This window comes from Scyliorhinus canicula, chromosome 7, assembly GCF_902713615.1.
Source record: "Scyliorhinus canicula chromosome 7, sScyCan1.1, whole genome shotgun sequence".
Taxonomy (NCBI): Eukaryota; Metazoa; Chordata; class Chondrichthyes; order Carcharhiniformes; family Scyliorhinidae; genus Scyliorhinus; species Scyliorhinus canicula.
Window position 1 is genome coordinate 100,144,140 of NC_052152.1, and position 18,458 is coordinate 100,162,597.

The 18,458-nt window shown below is 43.1% G+C and overlaps 1 protein-coding gene across 2 annotated transcripts in view; it reads left to right on the top strand.

The window, feature by feature from the left end:
• cdkl5 (cyclin-dependent kinase-like 5) overlaps positions 1-18,458 on the top strand; it is a 285,976-nt gene that overhangs the window by 207,001 nt on the left and 60,517 nt on the right. For both annotated transcript variants that reach the window (XM_038802545.1, XM_038802546.1), the window contains exons 10-12: positions 3,307-3,387; positions 4,260-4,408; positions 8,646-9,687. In XM_038802545.1, the coding sequence (XP_038658473.1) occupies positions 3,307-3,387; positions 4,260-4,408; positions 8,646-9,687 (1,272 nt within the window). The remainder of the gene's footprint in view (positions 1-3,306; positions 3,388-4,259; positions 4,409-8,645; positions 9,688-18,458) is intronic.

Consider the following 18,458-nt stretch of genomic DNA (forward strand, 5'->3'; position numbering starts at 1 on the left):
TACTTTCACAAGGCATTTGATCAAGTGCCACGTAATAGACATATTAACAAAATTGAGCTCGTGATTAAAAGACCATGGCAGTATGGAAAGAAGTTGGGTATGAGACAGTAAGTAGAGAGTAGTGGACACATGGCAGATGGAATATAGTGCAGAATAGTGTGATGGGATACATTTTGGAAAGAAGAATGTGGAATATATGTATATGTAAATATTGTATATGTAAATATTGAAGATGGCAGAATACGTTGTTGTGACTGTTAAAAAGCCCTGGGTTTAATAAGCACGAACGAAGAGAACAAAAACAAGGAAGTTGCCTTAAACCTTTATAAATCACTGATTATCCCAGAGCTTGCCTATTATGATCAATTCAAAGAATCACACTTTCAGAACAATGCCAAGATTTTGGAGAAGGTCCAGAGGCAATTTAATGGAATGGTATCATAGATGAGGGACTTATATTATGTGGAGAGGCGAGAGAAATTGTGATTGTTCTTCTGAGACCAAAGAAAGATAAAGGTGCTAAATTTGCTGATAACACAAAATAGACAGTGTAGTAAGATGTGAATGGGCTAAGGCCGGACAAATGGAATATAATGTGGGAAATTGTGCAATTTGGCAGGAACAAATAAAAAACATATTATTTAGATGGTGAGAGATTGTAAAGCACTGCTCTGCAGAGGGATCTGGGTGTCTTAGTGCATGAATCAGAAAAGGCGAGTATGCATGTACAAGTAATTAGGAAAGCTAATAGAATTATATAATTTATTCATAGAATTTACAGTGCATTTGGCCCAATGAGTCCGCACCGGCCTCTGAATTGGACTTTCTGAATTCTCCCTCAGTGCACCCGAACAGGCGCCAGAATGTGGCGACTAAGGGATTTTCACAGTAATTTAATTCCAGTGTTATGTAAGCCCACTTGTGACAATAATGATGATTATTATCATAATTATTGGAAAGAGTACCCTTTTAAGCCCACGCCTCCACCTGCAAAGGGAATTGAATTCCAAAGTAGGGAGGTTGTACTTCAGTTTTGCAGGGTATTGGAGAGACCACAGGTGGGATTCTCCTTTTGTGGGATAAGTCCCCACGCCGGGGGGAAACCGGCGCAAACTACTCTGGCGTCAACTAGGTGGACGCCGGAGGAGTTAGCGCCGTGCCAGTTGGCGGCGTAGGGACTGTTCAAGTCCGCGCATATGCTAACGGGCCGGCGTGATCCCGCGCATGCGCTGAACCACCGATGTGGTTCCACACATGCGCAGACTGGCCAGCGTATTCTGGCTCATGCGCAGGGGGTTGTCTTCTCCACGCCGGCCATGGCGGAGCCCTACAGGGACCGGTGCAGAAGGAAGGAGTGCCCCCACGGCACAGGCCCACCCGCAGATCGGTGGGCCCGGATTGCGGGCCAAGCCACCATCCCCCCGAGGACCGCCCCAGTCCACTTACCTGCCAGATCCCTCCGTGTGGGACCATGTCTAACCCACGCCAGTGGGACTGGCCAAAAACGGACAGCCGCTCAGGCCATCGGAAACCCGGAGAATTGCCGGGGGTGGCCCCTGCCAACGGCACCCGACCAGCGTGGCGTGAACCCTGCCCGAAAACTGGCGCCATAGAATACGGCAGCCGACGGCGGGGTGGGATTCGCGCCTGCACCCGGGGATTCTCCGACCCGGCGGGGGGGGGGGGGGGGGGGGGGGGGGGTCAGAGAATCCCGCTGCACATCTGTATAATGTACAGTATTGGTCTTATTTAAGGAAGGATGTAAGTACATTGGAAGCAGTTCAAAGAAGGTTTATTAACCAATAGCTGGATTGGATGGGTTGTCTGATGAGGAAAAGTTGGACTGGTTAGGATTGTATCTTCCGGAGTTTAGAAGACTAAAAGACAAGTAATTGAAACATAAGATCCTGTGGGGCAAAAAGTTGTGTAAGCAGACTTTGAATGTTTTTAAGGGCGAGGTAGATAGATTCTTGATAGGCTAGTGAAAGGTTATCAGGGGTAGTTGGGAATGTGGAATTGAGGTTACAATCCGATCAGTCATGACGTGTCGAAGGGCGGAGTGGCCTACTCCTCTCCATTGGTATGTTTGTATTAAGGAGAGCTTTAATAGAGGTGTTTGAAATAGAGATATTTTAATTGAGTAGGTAGGGAAAACAGTTTACACTATCCAAAGTGTGATGAGGAAAAACAAATTTACATAGCGAGTTGCTATGATCTGGAATGCACATTATGAAAGGCTAACATGGTACACAGTGGGTGGCACTGCTGCTTCACAGCTCCAGGGTCCCAGGTTTGATTACCGGCTTGGGTCACTGTCTGTGTGGAGTCTGCACGTTCTCCCTGTGTCTGCGTGGGTTTCCTTGGGTGCCCCAGTTTCCTTCCACAAGTCCCGAAAGACGTGCTGTTTGGTGAATTGGACATTCTAAATTCTCCCTCTGTGTGCCCGAACAGGCCCTGGAATGTGGCGTCTATGGACGTTTCACAGTAACTTCATTGCAGTGTTAATGTAAACCTACATGTGACAATAAAGATTTTTATTATTATTAACATAAACAGATCCAGGAGTAATTTTAAGGATGGATATGTCCTTGAAAAGAAACAATTTACAGGGCTATGGGGAAAGAGCAGGGAAGTCGAACTAAATGGGGTGGTAGCAGCCTCCATCTACCTCAGCCTCACACTTCCCAACACTGGTGTCACTGTTAACTTGGGAGAATATTGTATGATGGGAGGTGTTTGCAGCTGGCATATTCAGTATATATTTTGATAGCCTAATCAATATATGATGTATTGTTGGAACACTTCTATCTTTGTCAGAATATGTGCCTGATGTGGCCCTGATTATGTTTCATCTGAAATAAACAGCTGTGCAAGTTGTTTGTTAAAAGTGATTCTGAGCATGAACTGGCATTCAAAAGTTGGATCATGTAACCCAGCTTGAGCAGGATAATCATGACTCCCAAAAAACAAAGCAGTTTGCCAGTTTCATTAGTATGAGTTTAAAATTTACTCTCTCCATAAATTCTGCATTAATGTGTGTTTTTTAAAAATCTTCAAAAAAATAATGTTAACTGATCAATTGACAGCCCTATTAGCTGTAAGATAATATGCTTTCAATAGTTGTATAATCCATTTAAGGGTATTCTCTAGTTTTTAAACAAAAAAATTAAAATGGGTGAAGAAATTTAGATTAAATTTAAAATATGATATGAAATGAAAAATATATATACAGATATATAATATATATTTGATTGTGTTTTATGTATTATTTTCATTTCCATGATTAGTTAATGTTTCTGCTTATAGTTCCCTGCAGTAAACCACCCTCAGACTCTGGAGAGAAGATACTTGGGTGTTATTAGTGGAGTTATGCTAGACCTGATGAAGGTATGAAACTTTGATGTAGCATTTGGTTAAATATTTTGCCGTGGACATGGTTTTCGCTAATCCTGTAGCAGAAATATTCTCTGGAGTGTGAAGTTTATTTTCCATTTTCTTTCCGTTAATGAATACTGAGTAAGATCATCTGTTCCTACGGTCTCTTCTTAGTGGCATGTATGTTTCAATTAAAATTAAACATCGATGGCACAGTGGTTAGTACTGTTGCCCCACAACGCCGGGTTCCTGGGTGTGATTCTGATGTCGGGTGACTATCTGTGTGGAGTTTGCATGTTCTCCCCCTGTCGGTGTGGGACTCCGCCATGTGCTCCGGTTTCGTCCCACAGTCTAACAATGTGCATGTATCCACAGGTTAGTATCATAGAATTTACACTGCAGAAGGAGGCCATTCGGCCCATTGGGTCTGCAGCGGCCCTTGGAAAGAGCCCCCTACTTAAGCCCACACTTACAACCTATCCCAGTAACCCCCCCCACCCAACCTTTTTTGGACACTAAGGGCAATTTAGCAGAGCCAATCCACCTAATCGGCACATCTTTGGACTGTGGGAGGAAACCGGAGCACCCGGAGTAAACCCACGCAGACATGGGGAGAACGTGCAGACTCTGCACAGACAGTGACCCAAGCCGGGAATAGAACCTGGGACCCTGGAGCTGTGAAGCAACTGTGCTACCGTGCTGCCCCAGGTTTGGTGGGGTTACAGGGAAAGTCCAGGGGGAGTGATGCAGACTTGATGGGCCAAATGGCCTCCTGCATTGTAGGGATTCTATTAAATGCTACGATGGATAACATGGACAAAAACAAGTTACCTCTGCACAATGGATAAATTTGTGTTATCTATTTTGTTTTTTTCTCTTTGAAGAACTTGCTGAAACTGAATCCATCTGAAAGATACTTCACAGAACAGTGCTTGAACCATGCTGTATTCCAGACTCAGAGACTGTTGGATAGGTCTAGCGGCACTTCCCCAACACGATTAACTAAAAGAAAACCTCACCACGTAGAAAACAGGTAATAAAAAGATATGACTATAGAAATTCTGTTGTGCCTCTGTTTAGCTACCCATTACCAATGCTTAATGGACCATGTGAAACGTGATCGGGCCTCTCTCGTCAAAACTGGCCATTACAATTACTTTGAAAGCAAAGATGATTACTTTGGAGAGCAAAGATAATAATTTTTCTCTACTATCATCTCCTGAAACCCCTTTTCCCTGTCTACTCCACCCACACCTCCAACAAGTGTGTTGGATTTCTTTGTAACAATATTGAGACCATCTGTTCAGCTAACTCTGCTATTTATTTCCCATTCCCTTTGCGAAAAAGACTCTCCCCTGCCTTGGCCTGAACCATTATTTATGACCTTTCCTCCAATTGACACTTCCAACTTGTCCAGAAACCCCACCTCCTGCTCTTTGACCCATACCCACTCAAAATGTTCACACCTTAACTTTACCTTTGGCCAGCTGATGTTGCAGTTAAGGACAAAAGAAATTGGAGGAGAAGTAGACCATACGGCCCCTTAAGGCTGCTCCCTCATTCAATATGATCACAGCTAATTTTCTGCTGCAATTCTATTTTTCCACCCACTCCCCATATCCCTGAATTGTCTGAGCAACCAAAAACTGTCTTTTCTGCCTGAAATAAATTAGATTACAAGTACCAGCAACCCTTGGATAGAGAATTCCAAAGGATTTACAAACCCTTGCAATGAAGAAATGTCATCTCATCTCAGTCCTAAATGATTGCTCCCTTATCTTGCAACTGCTTCTTCCCAGTCCTCGACTCTCCAGCCAGGGGAAACGGCCTCTGTTTCAACCCTGACAAGCCCTTTCATAATCTTCTAAATTCTAATTAGATCACCTCTCATTCTTCTCCGTTCCAGAGGCTATAGACCCAATTTATTCAATCTCATGGTTTGGGGGGTGACACGGTGGCGCTGTGGTTAGCACTGCTGCCGCACAGCGCCAGGGACCCGGGTTCAATTCCCATCTTGGGTCACTGTGTGGAGTATGTATGTTCTCCCAGTGTCTGCATGGGTTTCCTCCGGGCGCTCCAGTTCCCTCCCACAGTCCAAAGATGTGCAGGTTAGGTGGGTTGGCCAGGATAAATGACCACTTTGTGAAAAGGTAGGTGGGGTTTTTGAGTTACTGGGATAGGGTGGATTGTGGGCCTATGTAGGATGTTCTTTCAGAGAGTGTCATTGCAGACTCAATGGGCCGAATGGCCTCCTTCTGCACTGTAGTGATTCTATGATCATCCTAGGCAAACCCTCTTGTCCTAGTAAATTTTAGCTGTACTGCCTCCAATGCAAGTATATTCTTCCTTCGATATAGAACATAGAAAAATACAGCTCAGAACAGGCCCTTTGGCCCATGTAAAGCTACACGGAATATTCCATGTGTAGTATCACAAGAACCTTGTGCAATTGTAGCAAAACTTGTATATTCTTGTATTCCAATCCCCTTGCAACAAAGGCGAACATGCCATTTACCTTCCTGATTTCTTGCTGTATTTGCAAGCTAGCTTTGTGTTCTAAGGGACGGCATGGAGGCGCTGTGGTTAGCACTGCTGCCTACAGCACTGAGGACCCAGGTTCGATCCCAGTCCCGGGTCACTGTCAGTGTGGAGTTTGCACATTCTCCCCGTGTCTGCGTGGGTTTCACCCCCACAACCCAAAGATGTACAGGGTAGGTGGATTGTCCACGCTAAATTGCTCCTTAATTGGAAAAAAAAATTGGGTACTTTAAAAAATTTTTAAAAAGCTTTGCGTTTTTTTTAAGAATGTAAACAGATTCCTCTGAACATCACATTTATAAGTTTCATGCCTTTTAAAAGATATTCTGCTTTTCTAATCTTCCTACCAAAGTGAATATCCTCATACCCTCCCCTCATTGTATTCCATCTGCTGCCTTGATGCCAACTCGTTTAATCTGTCTTTATCCTTTTGCAGCCTCTTTTTGTCCACCTCACGTTTTACTTTCCCACCACCTTTATGTTACCAGCAACCTTAGGTATATTACTCTTGGTCTCTTGATCTAAGTCATTAATATAAATGATAAATAACTGAGGCCCCAGCACTGATCCTTGTGTTATTCCAATTGTTACAGCCTGCCAACCTGATAATATTCCATTTATCCTTAATCTTTGTTTATTTGAATGTTGAATGTAATCTGAAAATCTGACCACACTCGAGCAGCTTGTGCTTGCAAAACACAAAACAAAATGTCTATTATTAGATGTGATTCCCGAAAGGACATCAATTTCTGAACAATTCTGAGCGAGCAAATAGCTACACCAACGACCAATTTGAGATAGTGACTCAAGCTGGTGACATGGTTCATTTATGCTTGCTAGGAGTGACATACATTCATATGCAGGGGCCTGTTCTCTGGAAACAAAAGGAATTTATTCCAGCGTTGCACCATTTTGAAACACCTGGCAGCCTATAATTCCCTGTTGCTTTCTCTGTGACAATGTCTCAACCAATCAGAGTCTACTTGCAAATTAGCACCCTTTTCTCCTGCAGTACAAATTGTTGTGATCGTTTGACATTTGGCAAACCTGCATTTGGCCAGATACATGCAAGGTGAAGAACTTTGGGTAGCATTTCTATCTTTTCAGCAATAATCTGGATTTAAATATTCAACCTTACTGTGGTGAACAAGTATAAATAGTTATATTGTGATATAATAGTTATATTATAGGGGCTGGTTTAGCACACGGCTAAATCGCTGGCTTTGAAAACAGACCAGGGCAGGCCAGCAGCACGGTTCAATTCCCGTACCAGCCTCCCCGAACAGGCGCCGGAATGTGACGACTAGGGGTTTTTCACAGTAGCTTCATTTGAAGCCTACTTGTGACAATAAGCGATTTTCATTTCATTTTCATTCATTTTCATTTTTTATTGCACCTTTTTGTTTCTATGTTGCCACAAAATGCAGGACAAGTTTTAGCAGCACAAGGTTCACAAGCAATCCATACCCATCATTTGGCTCACCATACATATAGTCATGTTTTTTAATTCCTGTATAGCAAATTGATTTCTTGTGCATTAAACTGAATAATGAACGTGGTAAAAATTTATATTTAAATCCAATTTTGAAAGCCTTTAACTACTTTTTATGAAAATATTGTCCTCCTGTTTACATATCTGGTGCTGTTTAAGATTACTAGCATTAGTATTTAATCAAGTCATATTGAACATCTTAAGCACAATATCGTGGATGCTGGAAATTGAATACAGAAAATGTAGAAACACTCTGGTCAGGCAGCATCTCTGTCGAGGGTAACAGAGTTAATGGCCTGGACTTTGCACCTAATGCGAAGATACAGCATTAGCCTTCACTGACACTTGTTGCAGGCTTTGAGCAACAACTTGCTGCCATGGGACTTCTGATGCAGCACGGTGCCTTCTGCAAGGGATCTGTGGTGTTTATGAGCAGGCTGGTTAAAGAATCGACCCTGAGACATGCATAGTCAAACCAAGAAGTATGGATTGAAATATTTAATTCATTGTAATAAACTAGGGAAGGGGGCTGGATGGAAGAGAGAGAAGTGAGACAAAAAATACTTTTTGTTTTTAATTTTGTTTAAAATTTAGAGTACCCAATTCATTTTTTCCAATTAAGAGGCAACTTAGCGTGGCCAACCCACCTACCCTGCACCTCTTTCGGTTGTGGGGGCGAAGCCCACGCAAACATGGGGAAAATGTGCAAACTGCACACGGACAGTGACCCAGAGATGGGATTGAACCTGAGACCCCGGCACCGTGAGGCAGCAGTGCTAACCATTGTGCCACCATGCTGCCCTGACAAAAAATATTTTGAATGATTTTCAAAGTTCTAACAGCAATTAAATTCTGAAGGAATGGGACTCCGTGTATGTTAAATTACACTTTCAGTGCCAAAGAGGTTGGCAGTAATTAAGATGTAGCACACCATTAAAAATCATTTGCACCTGCCTGAACTTTTTTAGTTTGGTAAGTGAATATGTGCAGCAATTTCATGCTCTTCAATGGATTTCAACGGTTAATCTTTTGTCGAGATACCTGTGTAGCACAGGTTGTGGAGGAGCAGGGCCTTCCAGATTTCTGCATTTAACTATGTAAATTGTCCAGAAATTGAAAGCTGGAAGTTGTAGCTCTGCAATTTATGCAAAACGGTACAGATGATTAAGTACTGAGATTATGATTTACTGCAAAAACAAATTCTTCAAAAATTAAAGATATTGTTTTTGTTGTTTTGCAGAAATCATGGCAGCAAAAGTACATCTCTTTCAACTCGATCAGAAAGCCGAGATCAGCAGAATCTCAGTGTCAATTTTAAGCGAGGAGACGACAATATTCCGCATGATGGTTCTTCTAATGAAAGTTCAGCTCCACTGAGCCCAAACCTCATTCCCTTGCCAGACTACCAACAGACTAAACAGAGTCTCTCTGGTGGCAAGGATTTAATCAACAGTAATTTACCACTTCTTCCCAGCCCGCGACTAACCTCCAAGGAAGTACACTCTAAAACTAAAACTGATTTCCAGGCTGATCAAAAGGTTGCGGAAGGTCCAGGTGCAAAATACTTAAAGCCTAACACAAAGTCTCAGCAGAATCGACACTCATTTGTAGAAATGCCACAAAATAAAACTGGAACTCTGCCAACCGAAAAACCTAACCGTCACAGTTATATAGAACCAATACAAGGTCCTGTTTCTCAGCAGTCAAAGAATACACCAGTTTTGACACCATCCAAAACGTACAGGACATTGAGTGATTCAAGATCAGTTGGAAACCTTAGTGACATGAAAGTGCATGGGGAGGATCAGACATCCAGATATTTCCCTTCAAGCTGCTTGGAACTCAATGCTTCAAACAATATTGTGCCAACTGGACCCAATGAAATCAGGCCAGCGCAAAATCCGCCTGCTGCAGCCACCTCCTTAAGTAAAGGCCTGGAAACTCGCAAACCAGCCACAAGACACTCAACAAATGAAGAAGAGCTAAAAGTTCCTGCTAGCCTTGAAGGGGTTCATTCACATTCAATATCTGCTCCACATGAGTCTTTTCCTTATGACTTAAATTATCCCAGTCCTTATGCCTCTAAACCACGTTCGCAGAGACACTCTATGTATATACCAAGGAAACAAGTATCTGAAATTAACTCTGGAGGTGTGGGACAGGGAATGCCTACTCGGACAAATAGCTTGCAGATGCTATCTCCACAAATGCAACATGCTCGGACGTCTCTTACGAGAGGTTCTGTGGGCTCCTCTCGTGAGGACTGTACAGATAACCCTGGGGTCAGTGTTAACTTTTCTAGGCAACTTTTGAATTGAATAGCAATTATTTTATCTTTTTTAATTGTAAATAGTTGCATTGGAATAACAATTGTTTTTATCTGTTTTAAGTAGAAGAACTGAAAATAATTTGGAAGAGCCCACATTTTTATCTGAATTTAGCATACTGAAGCACTTGATAACAAAATACGTGTTGCCAAGTTTATTCAGTGCGAACTGAATTGATATCATTGCTGCTATTCTTGGACTTGATCACCTGTTGCGAACAGTTGAAAGAATCAGTCCCTTCCAATTCATATTTACAAAATCTTTGCCTGATATAATAGAATGATGGGATTTGCTCATGGAATAAATATGTTGTGGAAATATTTAAATTGCGAAATAATATAGTTACGGACAGCACTATATTTTTTAGACTGAAGGAGATTGCTTGATAGCAAGTCTCCCTTCATGACAGAATAAAAGCGAAAAATCAAATTCTTGGCACCATGGTGAACTGTCACTTTCGGAGCTCCACTCTTTCAGTGCTATGAGTTAGGAAAATGCAGCTCTGATCTTTCACTTTGCTCAATCCCTGGCCTGAGCTGACATGTGCTGAGTGGGGAAATCCTAAGAACAAATGAGGGAGACCGACTGCTGAAGAGAAAATTAAGAGTTGGTAGTCTAACTTGGATGGATTTGGTAACGTTTTGGCATTTGGTCACAGGAAGCAAGAACAGGGTGGTGGGACTCAACTTCTTGGCATCAAATCCAGACAGACTATCGAAGTGGGATGTTAATCCAACTAATCAATTAAGATAAAATAAATTAATTTTTTAGAGAGAAATTTATTCGTTAAACTCATTTTCAAATAAAAAATTGTACATCTTAGAAATTGTGAAAACTGAGCAGTGTAGTTTTTTGTGGAACATACATTTTAGGACATTCCAGGTACTCCTGTTTTGTATTAAATGACCACTAGGAAGGTTAGTGGGGGGGGTAGTCTTAAATGATGATGACCGTCAATTCTTAAATTAAATTTTTCTGATCATGAAAATATACTGCAGTTGTAGTAAGAAAAGTCAAATTTATATATAGTTATAATAGCATGGCTATGATTTATACTCAGTTCAGCATGCAAATAAACCAGAGTTGACCTACATTTCAGTACATTTTTTTAACATTTTGAAATAAATCTCAACCTTGGCACTTGAATCTTTTTTGTGATGGCCTTCTGAGAAAAAATGTCAGTGCATATATTGCATTAATGTGCATATGTTTTAGGCCTCTGATAATCCTCTGAAATGGCAAATCATAGTGAACTACGTACCTAATCAGTGAATAAGAAGTACGGGTTGCATCTAAACTGGAGAGGCATAAATATCCTGGCCGCGAGTGTCACACAGGAGGGTTTAAACTAATATGGCAGGGGGGTGGGTACTGGAGCAATAGGTCAGAAGGTGAAAGCATTGAGGGAGAACTAGGGAATAGGGCCAGTATGGCTCTGAGAAAGAGCAGAAAGGGAGATGTTGCTGAAAACAGCGGGTCTGATGGCCTGAAGTGCATATGTTTTAATGCTAGAAGTATTACGGGTAAGGCAGATGAACTTAGAGCTTGGATTAGTACTTGGAACTATGATGTTGTTGCCATTACAGAGACCTGGTTGAGGGAAGGACAGGATTGGCAGCTAAACGTTCCAGGATTTAGATGTTTCCAGCGGGATAGAGGGGGATGTAAAAGGGGTGGCGGAGTTACGCTACTGGTTAGGGAGAATATCACAGCTGTACGACGGCGGACACCTCAGAGGGAAACGAGGCTATATGGGTAGAGATCAGGAATAAGAAGGGTGCAGTCACAATGTTGGGGGTTTACTACAGGCCTCCCAACAGCCAGCGGGAGATAGAGGCGCAGATAGGTAGACAGGTTTTGGAAACAAGTAAAAACAACAGGGTTGTTGTGATGGGAGACTTCAACTTCCCCAATATTGACTGGGACTCACTTAGTGCTAGGGGCTTTGACGGGGCAGAGTTTGTAAGGAACATCCAGGAGGGCTTCTTAAAACAATATGTAGATAGTCCAACTAGGGAAGGGGCTGTACTGGACCTGGTATTGGGGAATGAGCCCAGCCAGGTGGTAGAAGCTTCAGTCGGGGAGCATTTCGGGAACAGTGACCACAATTCAGTAAGTTTAAAGTGCTGGTGGACAAGGATAAGAGTGGTCCTGGGGCGAATGTGCTAAATTGGGGGAAGGCTAATTATAACAATATTAAACGGGAACTGAAGAACCTAGATTGGGGGCGGATGTTTGAGGGTAAATCAACATCTGACATGTGGGAGGCTTTCAAATGTCAGTTGAAAGGAATTCAAGGCCGGCGTGTTCCTGTCCGGAAGAAGGATAAATATGGCAAATTTTGGGAACCTTGGATAACGAGAGATATTGTAGGCCTCGTCAAAAAGAAAAAGGAGGCATTTGTCAGGGTTAGAAGGCTGGGAACAGGCGAAGCCTGTGTGGAATAAAAGGAACGTAGGAAGGAACTTAAGCAAGGAGTCAGGAGGGCTAGAAGGGGTCATGAAAAGTCATTGGCAAATAGGGTTGAGGAATATCCCACGGCTTTCTACACATACATAAAAAGCCAGAGGGTAGCCAGGGAAAGGGTTGGCCCACTGAAGGATAGGCAAGGGAATCTATGTGTGGAGCCAGAGGAAATGGGAGAGTTAATAAATGAATACTTTGCATCAGTATTCACCAAAGAGAAGGAATTGCTGGATGTTGAGTCTGGAGAAGGGTGTGTAGATAGCCTGGGTCATGTTGAGATCCAAAAAGACGAGGTGTTGGGCGTCTTGAAAAATATTACGGTAGATAAGTCCCCAGGGCCTAATGGGATCTACCCCAGAATACTGAAGGAGGCAAGAGCGGAAATTGCTGAGGCCTTGACGGAAATCTTTGGATCCTCACTGTCTACAGGTAATGTACCGAAGGACTGGAGAATAGCCAATGTTGTTCCTTTATTTAAGAAGGGTAGCAAGGATAATCTAGGGAACTACAGGCCGGTGAGCCTTCTGTCAGTGGTAGGGAAATTACTGGAGAGAATTCTTCGAGACAGGATCTACTTCCATTTGGAAACAAATGGACGTATTAGCGAGAGGCAGCATGGTTTTGTGAAGGGGAGGCCGTGTCTCACTAACTTGATAGTTTTTCGAGGAGGTCGCAAAGATGATTGATGCAGGTAGGGCAGTGGATATTGTCTATATGGACTTCAGTAAGGCCTCTGACAAGGTCCGTCATGGTAGACTGGTACAATAGGTGAAGTCACACGGGATCAGGGTGAACTGGCATGATGGATACAGAACTGGCTAGGTCATAGAAGGCAGAGAGTAACAATGGAAGGGTGCTTTTCTAATTGGAGGGCTGTGACTAGTGGTGTTCCGCAGGGATCAGTGCTGGGACCTTTACTGTTCATATTATATATAAATGATTTGGAGTAAAATGTAACTCTAATTAGTAAGTTTGCAGACGACACAAAGGTTGGTGGAATTGCGGATAGCGATGAGGACTGTCAGAGGATACAGCAGGATTTAGATGGTTTGGAGATTAGGGCAGAGAGATGGCAGATGGAGTTTAATTCAGACAAATGTGAGGTAATGCATTTTGGAAGGTCTAATGCAGGTAGGGAATATACAGTGAATGGTAGAACCCTCAAGAGTATTGAAAGTCAGAGAGATCACGGTGTACAGGTCCACAGGTCACTGAAAGGTGCAACGCAGGTGGAGAAGGTCGTCAAGAAGGCATACGGCATGCTTGCCTTCATTGGCCGGGGCATTGAGTATAAGAATTGGCAAGTCATGTTGCAGCTGTACAGAACCTTAGTTAGGCCACACTTGGAGTATGGTGTTTAATTCAGGCGCCACACTACCAGAAGGATGTGAAGGCTTTAGAGAGGGTGCAGAAGAGATTTACCAGGATGTTGCCTGGTATGGAGGGCATTAGCTATGAGGAGCGGTTGAATAAACTTGGTTTGTTCTCACTGGAACGACGGATGTTGAGGGGCAACCTGGTAGAGGTCGACAAAATTATGAGGGGCATAGACAGAGTGGATAGTCAGAGGCTTTTTCCCAGGGTAGAGGGATCTATTACGTAGGGGGCATAGGTTAAAGGTGCTAGGGGCAAGGTTTAGAGGAGATGTACGAGGCAAGTCTTTTTACACAGAGAGTAGTGGGTGTCTGGAACTCGCTGCCGGAGGAGGTGGTGGAAGCAGGGACGATAGTGACATTTAAGGGGCATCTTGACAAATACATGAATAGGATGGGAATAGAGGGATTCTTTTTTTAAAATATAATTTACAGTGCAGAAGGAGGCCATTCGGCCGATCGAGTCTGTACCGGCTCTTGGAAAGAGCACCCTACCCAATGTCAACACCTCCACCCTTATCCCCATAAGCCAGTAACCCCACCCAACACTAAGGGCAATTTTAGACACTAAGGGTAATTTATCATGGCCAATCCACCTAACCTGCACATCTTTGGACTGTGGGAGGAAACCGCAGCACCCGGAGGAAACCCACGCACACACGGGAAGGATGTGTAGACTCCGCTCAGACAGTGACCCAAGCCGGAATCGAACCTGGGACCCTGGAGCTGTGAAGCAATTGTGCTATCCACAATGCTACCGTGCTGCCCAAGTATACGGACCCAGGAAGTGTAGAAGATTTTAGTTTAGACGGGCAGCACGGTCGGCACAGGCCTAGAGGGACGAAGGGCCTGTTCCTGTGCTGTACTTTTCTTCTTATTAATCCACAACAATTTATATTAAATTTCGAGGCAGTCAGTTGGCTGGCCGGCTGGTTCGTGGTGCAGAGCGACGCCAACAGCATGGGTTCAATTCCCCTACCCACTGTGGTTCATGAAGGGCCCGGCTTCGCAACCTTGCCCCTTGCTTGAGCTGAAGTGACCCTCAGGTTAAATCACAACCAGTCAACTCTCAAAGAGAAGAGCAGCCTGGGACTGTGATGACATTTGCATTTTAGATTAAATTTCCACTATGGAACTCAAAAAAAGTAATTTATTCACTTGAAGCAGTTTTCATCAACATTTGTTTTCACTGGCAGTTGCTGCAATAATATCCACTATGCACAAGGCCAGCAGCAGTTTCTTTGACTTAGTGTTCGTGGCTTGGCATGCTGCTTCTTCCCCGATGAGGTCAACTTCTTGGGAGTTCTACAGAGCTTTTCCAGGTCATTGGCTTTCACTTCCTTTTTCCTTTTGGCTGATCATTTTAGTTCTTTCTAACTATTTTGCAGTCTTGAATTCTGAACAAGTTACCTCGTGAGTTGATGGTATTTGTGTTTCCAAGTTGTTGACTGGCCGGTGCCTTGTTCTTTCCTCATCTGTCTTGATTATCTTGAATGCCCTCCACGACATTTGTTTTTGGAACCCTCAAATTCCTTCTCTGTAGTCTTTGTCATTGGCCAAGTTTAGCAGTCCACAATAAAGTGGATGTGTTGTTGTTTTATTTGAGACATGCAGGCTACGATTTTCTGAGCCTTTTCACTGCAGGCACATACCCCTTATGGCTGTTAATGCTCGTAAGAGGGCCAGAACGGGTTTTGCAACAGCAAGATCTCAGTTTGAGATCTTCCCTGCCCCCACCAGCAACGTAATGAGGTTCACACCCAGCAAGGGCATAAACTAATCACCATGAATTTAAATTCATTTTAATGTGCATAAGTGGCTTAATGCAGTTGCTTCGGGGGTCGTCAGTTGCTTCGGGGGTCGTCAGATGCCCCATTCCCGGCTGGCGTGACATAACGCAGGCGGGAAGCACGCAGGTTTTCTTTCTGTAAAATAAATTTAGAGTACTCAAGTATTTTTTTCAAATTAAGAGGCAATTTAATGTGGCCAATTCACCTAATCTGCACATCTTTGGGTTGCGGGGGTGAAACCCATGCAGACACAGGGAGAATGTGCAAAGTCCACACAGACAGTGACCCGAGGCTGGGATCGAACTCGGGTCCTCAGTGCTGTAGACAGCAGTGCTAACCACTGGGCCACTGTGCCGCCCCCACATGCAGGTTTTCAATCAGAACCTGACTGCCATTTTTTTTTAAATTCTGCCTGTGATATTTTTGCAGATATTATGCAGGGGTAATAGATATTGGACAGACGTCAGAGGTAGGTTTTTTACGCAAAGAGTGGTGAGGCCGTGGAATGCCCTACCTGCAACAGTAGTGAACTCGCCAACATTGAGGGCATTTAAAAGTTTATTGGATAAGCATATGGATGATAATGGCATAGTGTAGGTTAGATGGCCTTTAGTTTTTGACTTCCCATGTCGGTGCAACATCGTGGGCTGAAGGGCTTGTACTGCGCTGTATCGTTCTATGTTCTATTATGCAGTCTTTAGAAGGATTGATAGCTCAAGTTGTCGAAGCCAATAGCTCTTCCAATATTAAAGTAGTTTCATATTGCACTTTGAAGAAAGGGCAAGTAACTTATTTAATATCTTCTCTGAACTTGTAAACTTTGGTAGCCTCTATTCCAACTACATAATCATACTCATGCTTGCTACATATCATCTTCCGCTTGCTTGTTTGCACTATTTTGGCAACTACGAAGCCAAATAATAGGTAACCTGTGGACTCTGCTTTTGTTTTCAAACTAATTTCAATTTAAATTCCAATTTCTTGCAATATTCCATTACATCTCAAGTTCCTTGATGTTTCATTTCTGATTATAACTATAAAATTTGCCACAATATAAACCTATCCAGGTTATCACATCTTCCCAAATTATTAATAAAACTTGTTTCTTCATACTTTGCATTATCAAGTTAAGAGTGGTTTGCACTGCTGCCTCAAGCGCCAGGGACCCGGGTTTGATTCCAACCTTGGGTGACTGACGTTTGCACATTCTCCCAGTGTTTGTGTGGGTTTCCGCCAGGTGCTCTGGTTTCCTCTCTCAGTCCAAAGATGTGCAGTTTAGATAGATTGGCCACGCCAAATTGTCCCTTCGTGTCAAAAAATGTGCAGGTTAGGTGGGGTTACAGGGATAGGCCGGGGAGTGGGCCTAGGTTGGGTTCTGTTTCAGAAGGTCGGTGCTACTCGAAGGGCCGAATGGCCTCCTTCTGCACTGTAAGGAGTCTGTGCAGTACAAAGATTTGATCCGTGCATGATTTTCCATTTCCAAACTTCACCTGATTGTGCATTCTCTGCAGCATTGTTCACTGCAGCATTGTTCAATCACTTGTTTGATATTGACAAAATTCACCCGTTTTAATTTTAGTGAGGATCTAACCATTCTTAGCTTTTTCCTTCTCTTTGGTATTCTTTTCTTGTACCTACACAAAATGTATCATCACTTTTGACAAGTTTTTGCTATTCTTGATCATTCTGGGGGGGGCATTTCAGCTCCGGGTACCTTGTAGCATTAAGTTCTTCATGGCTTCTTTAACTTGGCCCTTCTGCTGTTATTTTGTTTGGAATCGTCCTTTTTCATGGTCCAGGTTTGTTCAGACCATCTTGAATCTACGCCTACTATTTCATTTTTTGGAGTGATTCCTGCCTCTGATGGAATTTTCATTTCCTTCATTCAAAGCCAACCCTTTTCATTTACTGGAATCCCTAATAATAATCTTTATTATTGTCACAAGTAGGCTGACATTAACACTGCAATGAAGTTACTGTGAAAATCCCCTAGTTGCCACACTCCGGCACCTGTTTGGGTCCACTGAGGGAGAATTCAGAATGCCCAATTCACCTAACAGGCACGTCTTTAGGGATTTGTGGGAGGAAACTGGAGCACCGGGAGAAAACCCGCGGGGAGAACGCGCAGACTCCGCACAGACAGTGACCCAAGCCAGGAATCGAACCTGGGACCCTGGAGCTGTGAAGCAACAGTGCTAACTGCTGTGCTACAGTGCCACCCTATCTGTCCAAAGATATTTTTTAATCTGGTGCATGTATATACAGTTGCAGTGTCTGTATCGTCTCACCCAACTTCATCTGTTACCTCTGACTTTGCTTTGTTTCCAGTGTTTCATGTAAGTTCCTGAACTTTCTTTGTATCCTTATTTTTTGTTTTCTTAAATTTTATTTCATCCTTTTTGGATAAAAATTCTACGATTCTAGGATACCTTGCAGTTTCATTTCTCTAGCCTTCGTTCGATAGCTTTGATGCCTGTCAGTGATCGATCTTTTTTCTTGCACTGTTTTGAAACTGCTTTATCTACATAACTGCCGTTTTTCTTGTTTTCAGTATTTTCAATTTCAGCATTCTTCAAAAACTGTGATTCCATATCCATTCGCCTATCTCCAGAAAATTATTTCTTGTTCTGGTGTTTCTTTTTGTATATACTAAGTTTTACTTTGACTGATTTCTTCTTGAGAGATTGACTAGGTTGGGATTGTTCTCGCACAGAAGAAGTTCAGAAGAATGAGGGGGGATCTCATAGAGACTTATAAAATTCTAACAGGGCTAGACAGGGTAGATGCAGGGAAGATATTTCCGATGGTGGGTGTGTCCAGAACCAGGGGTCACAGCCTGAGGATTCAGGGTGAACCATTTTAGACAGAGATGAGGAGTCATTTCTTCACCCAAAGAGTGGTGAACCTGTGGAATTCATTACCATAGGACATAGTTGATGATAAAACATTGAATGTATTCAAGAGGCGGCTAGATATAGCACTGGGGGAGGGGGGGGAATGATATCAAAAATTATGGGGAGAAAGCAGGATTATGCCATGATCTGCCATGATTGCGCTAAATGGCGGAGCAGACTCGAAGGGCCAAAAAGTCTCCTCC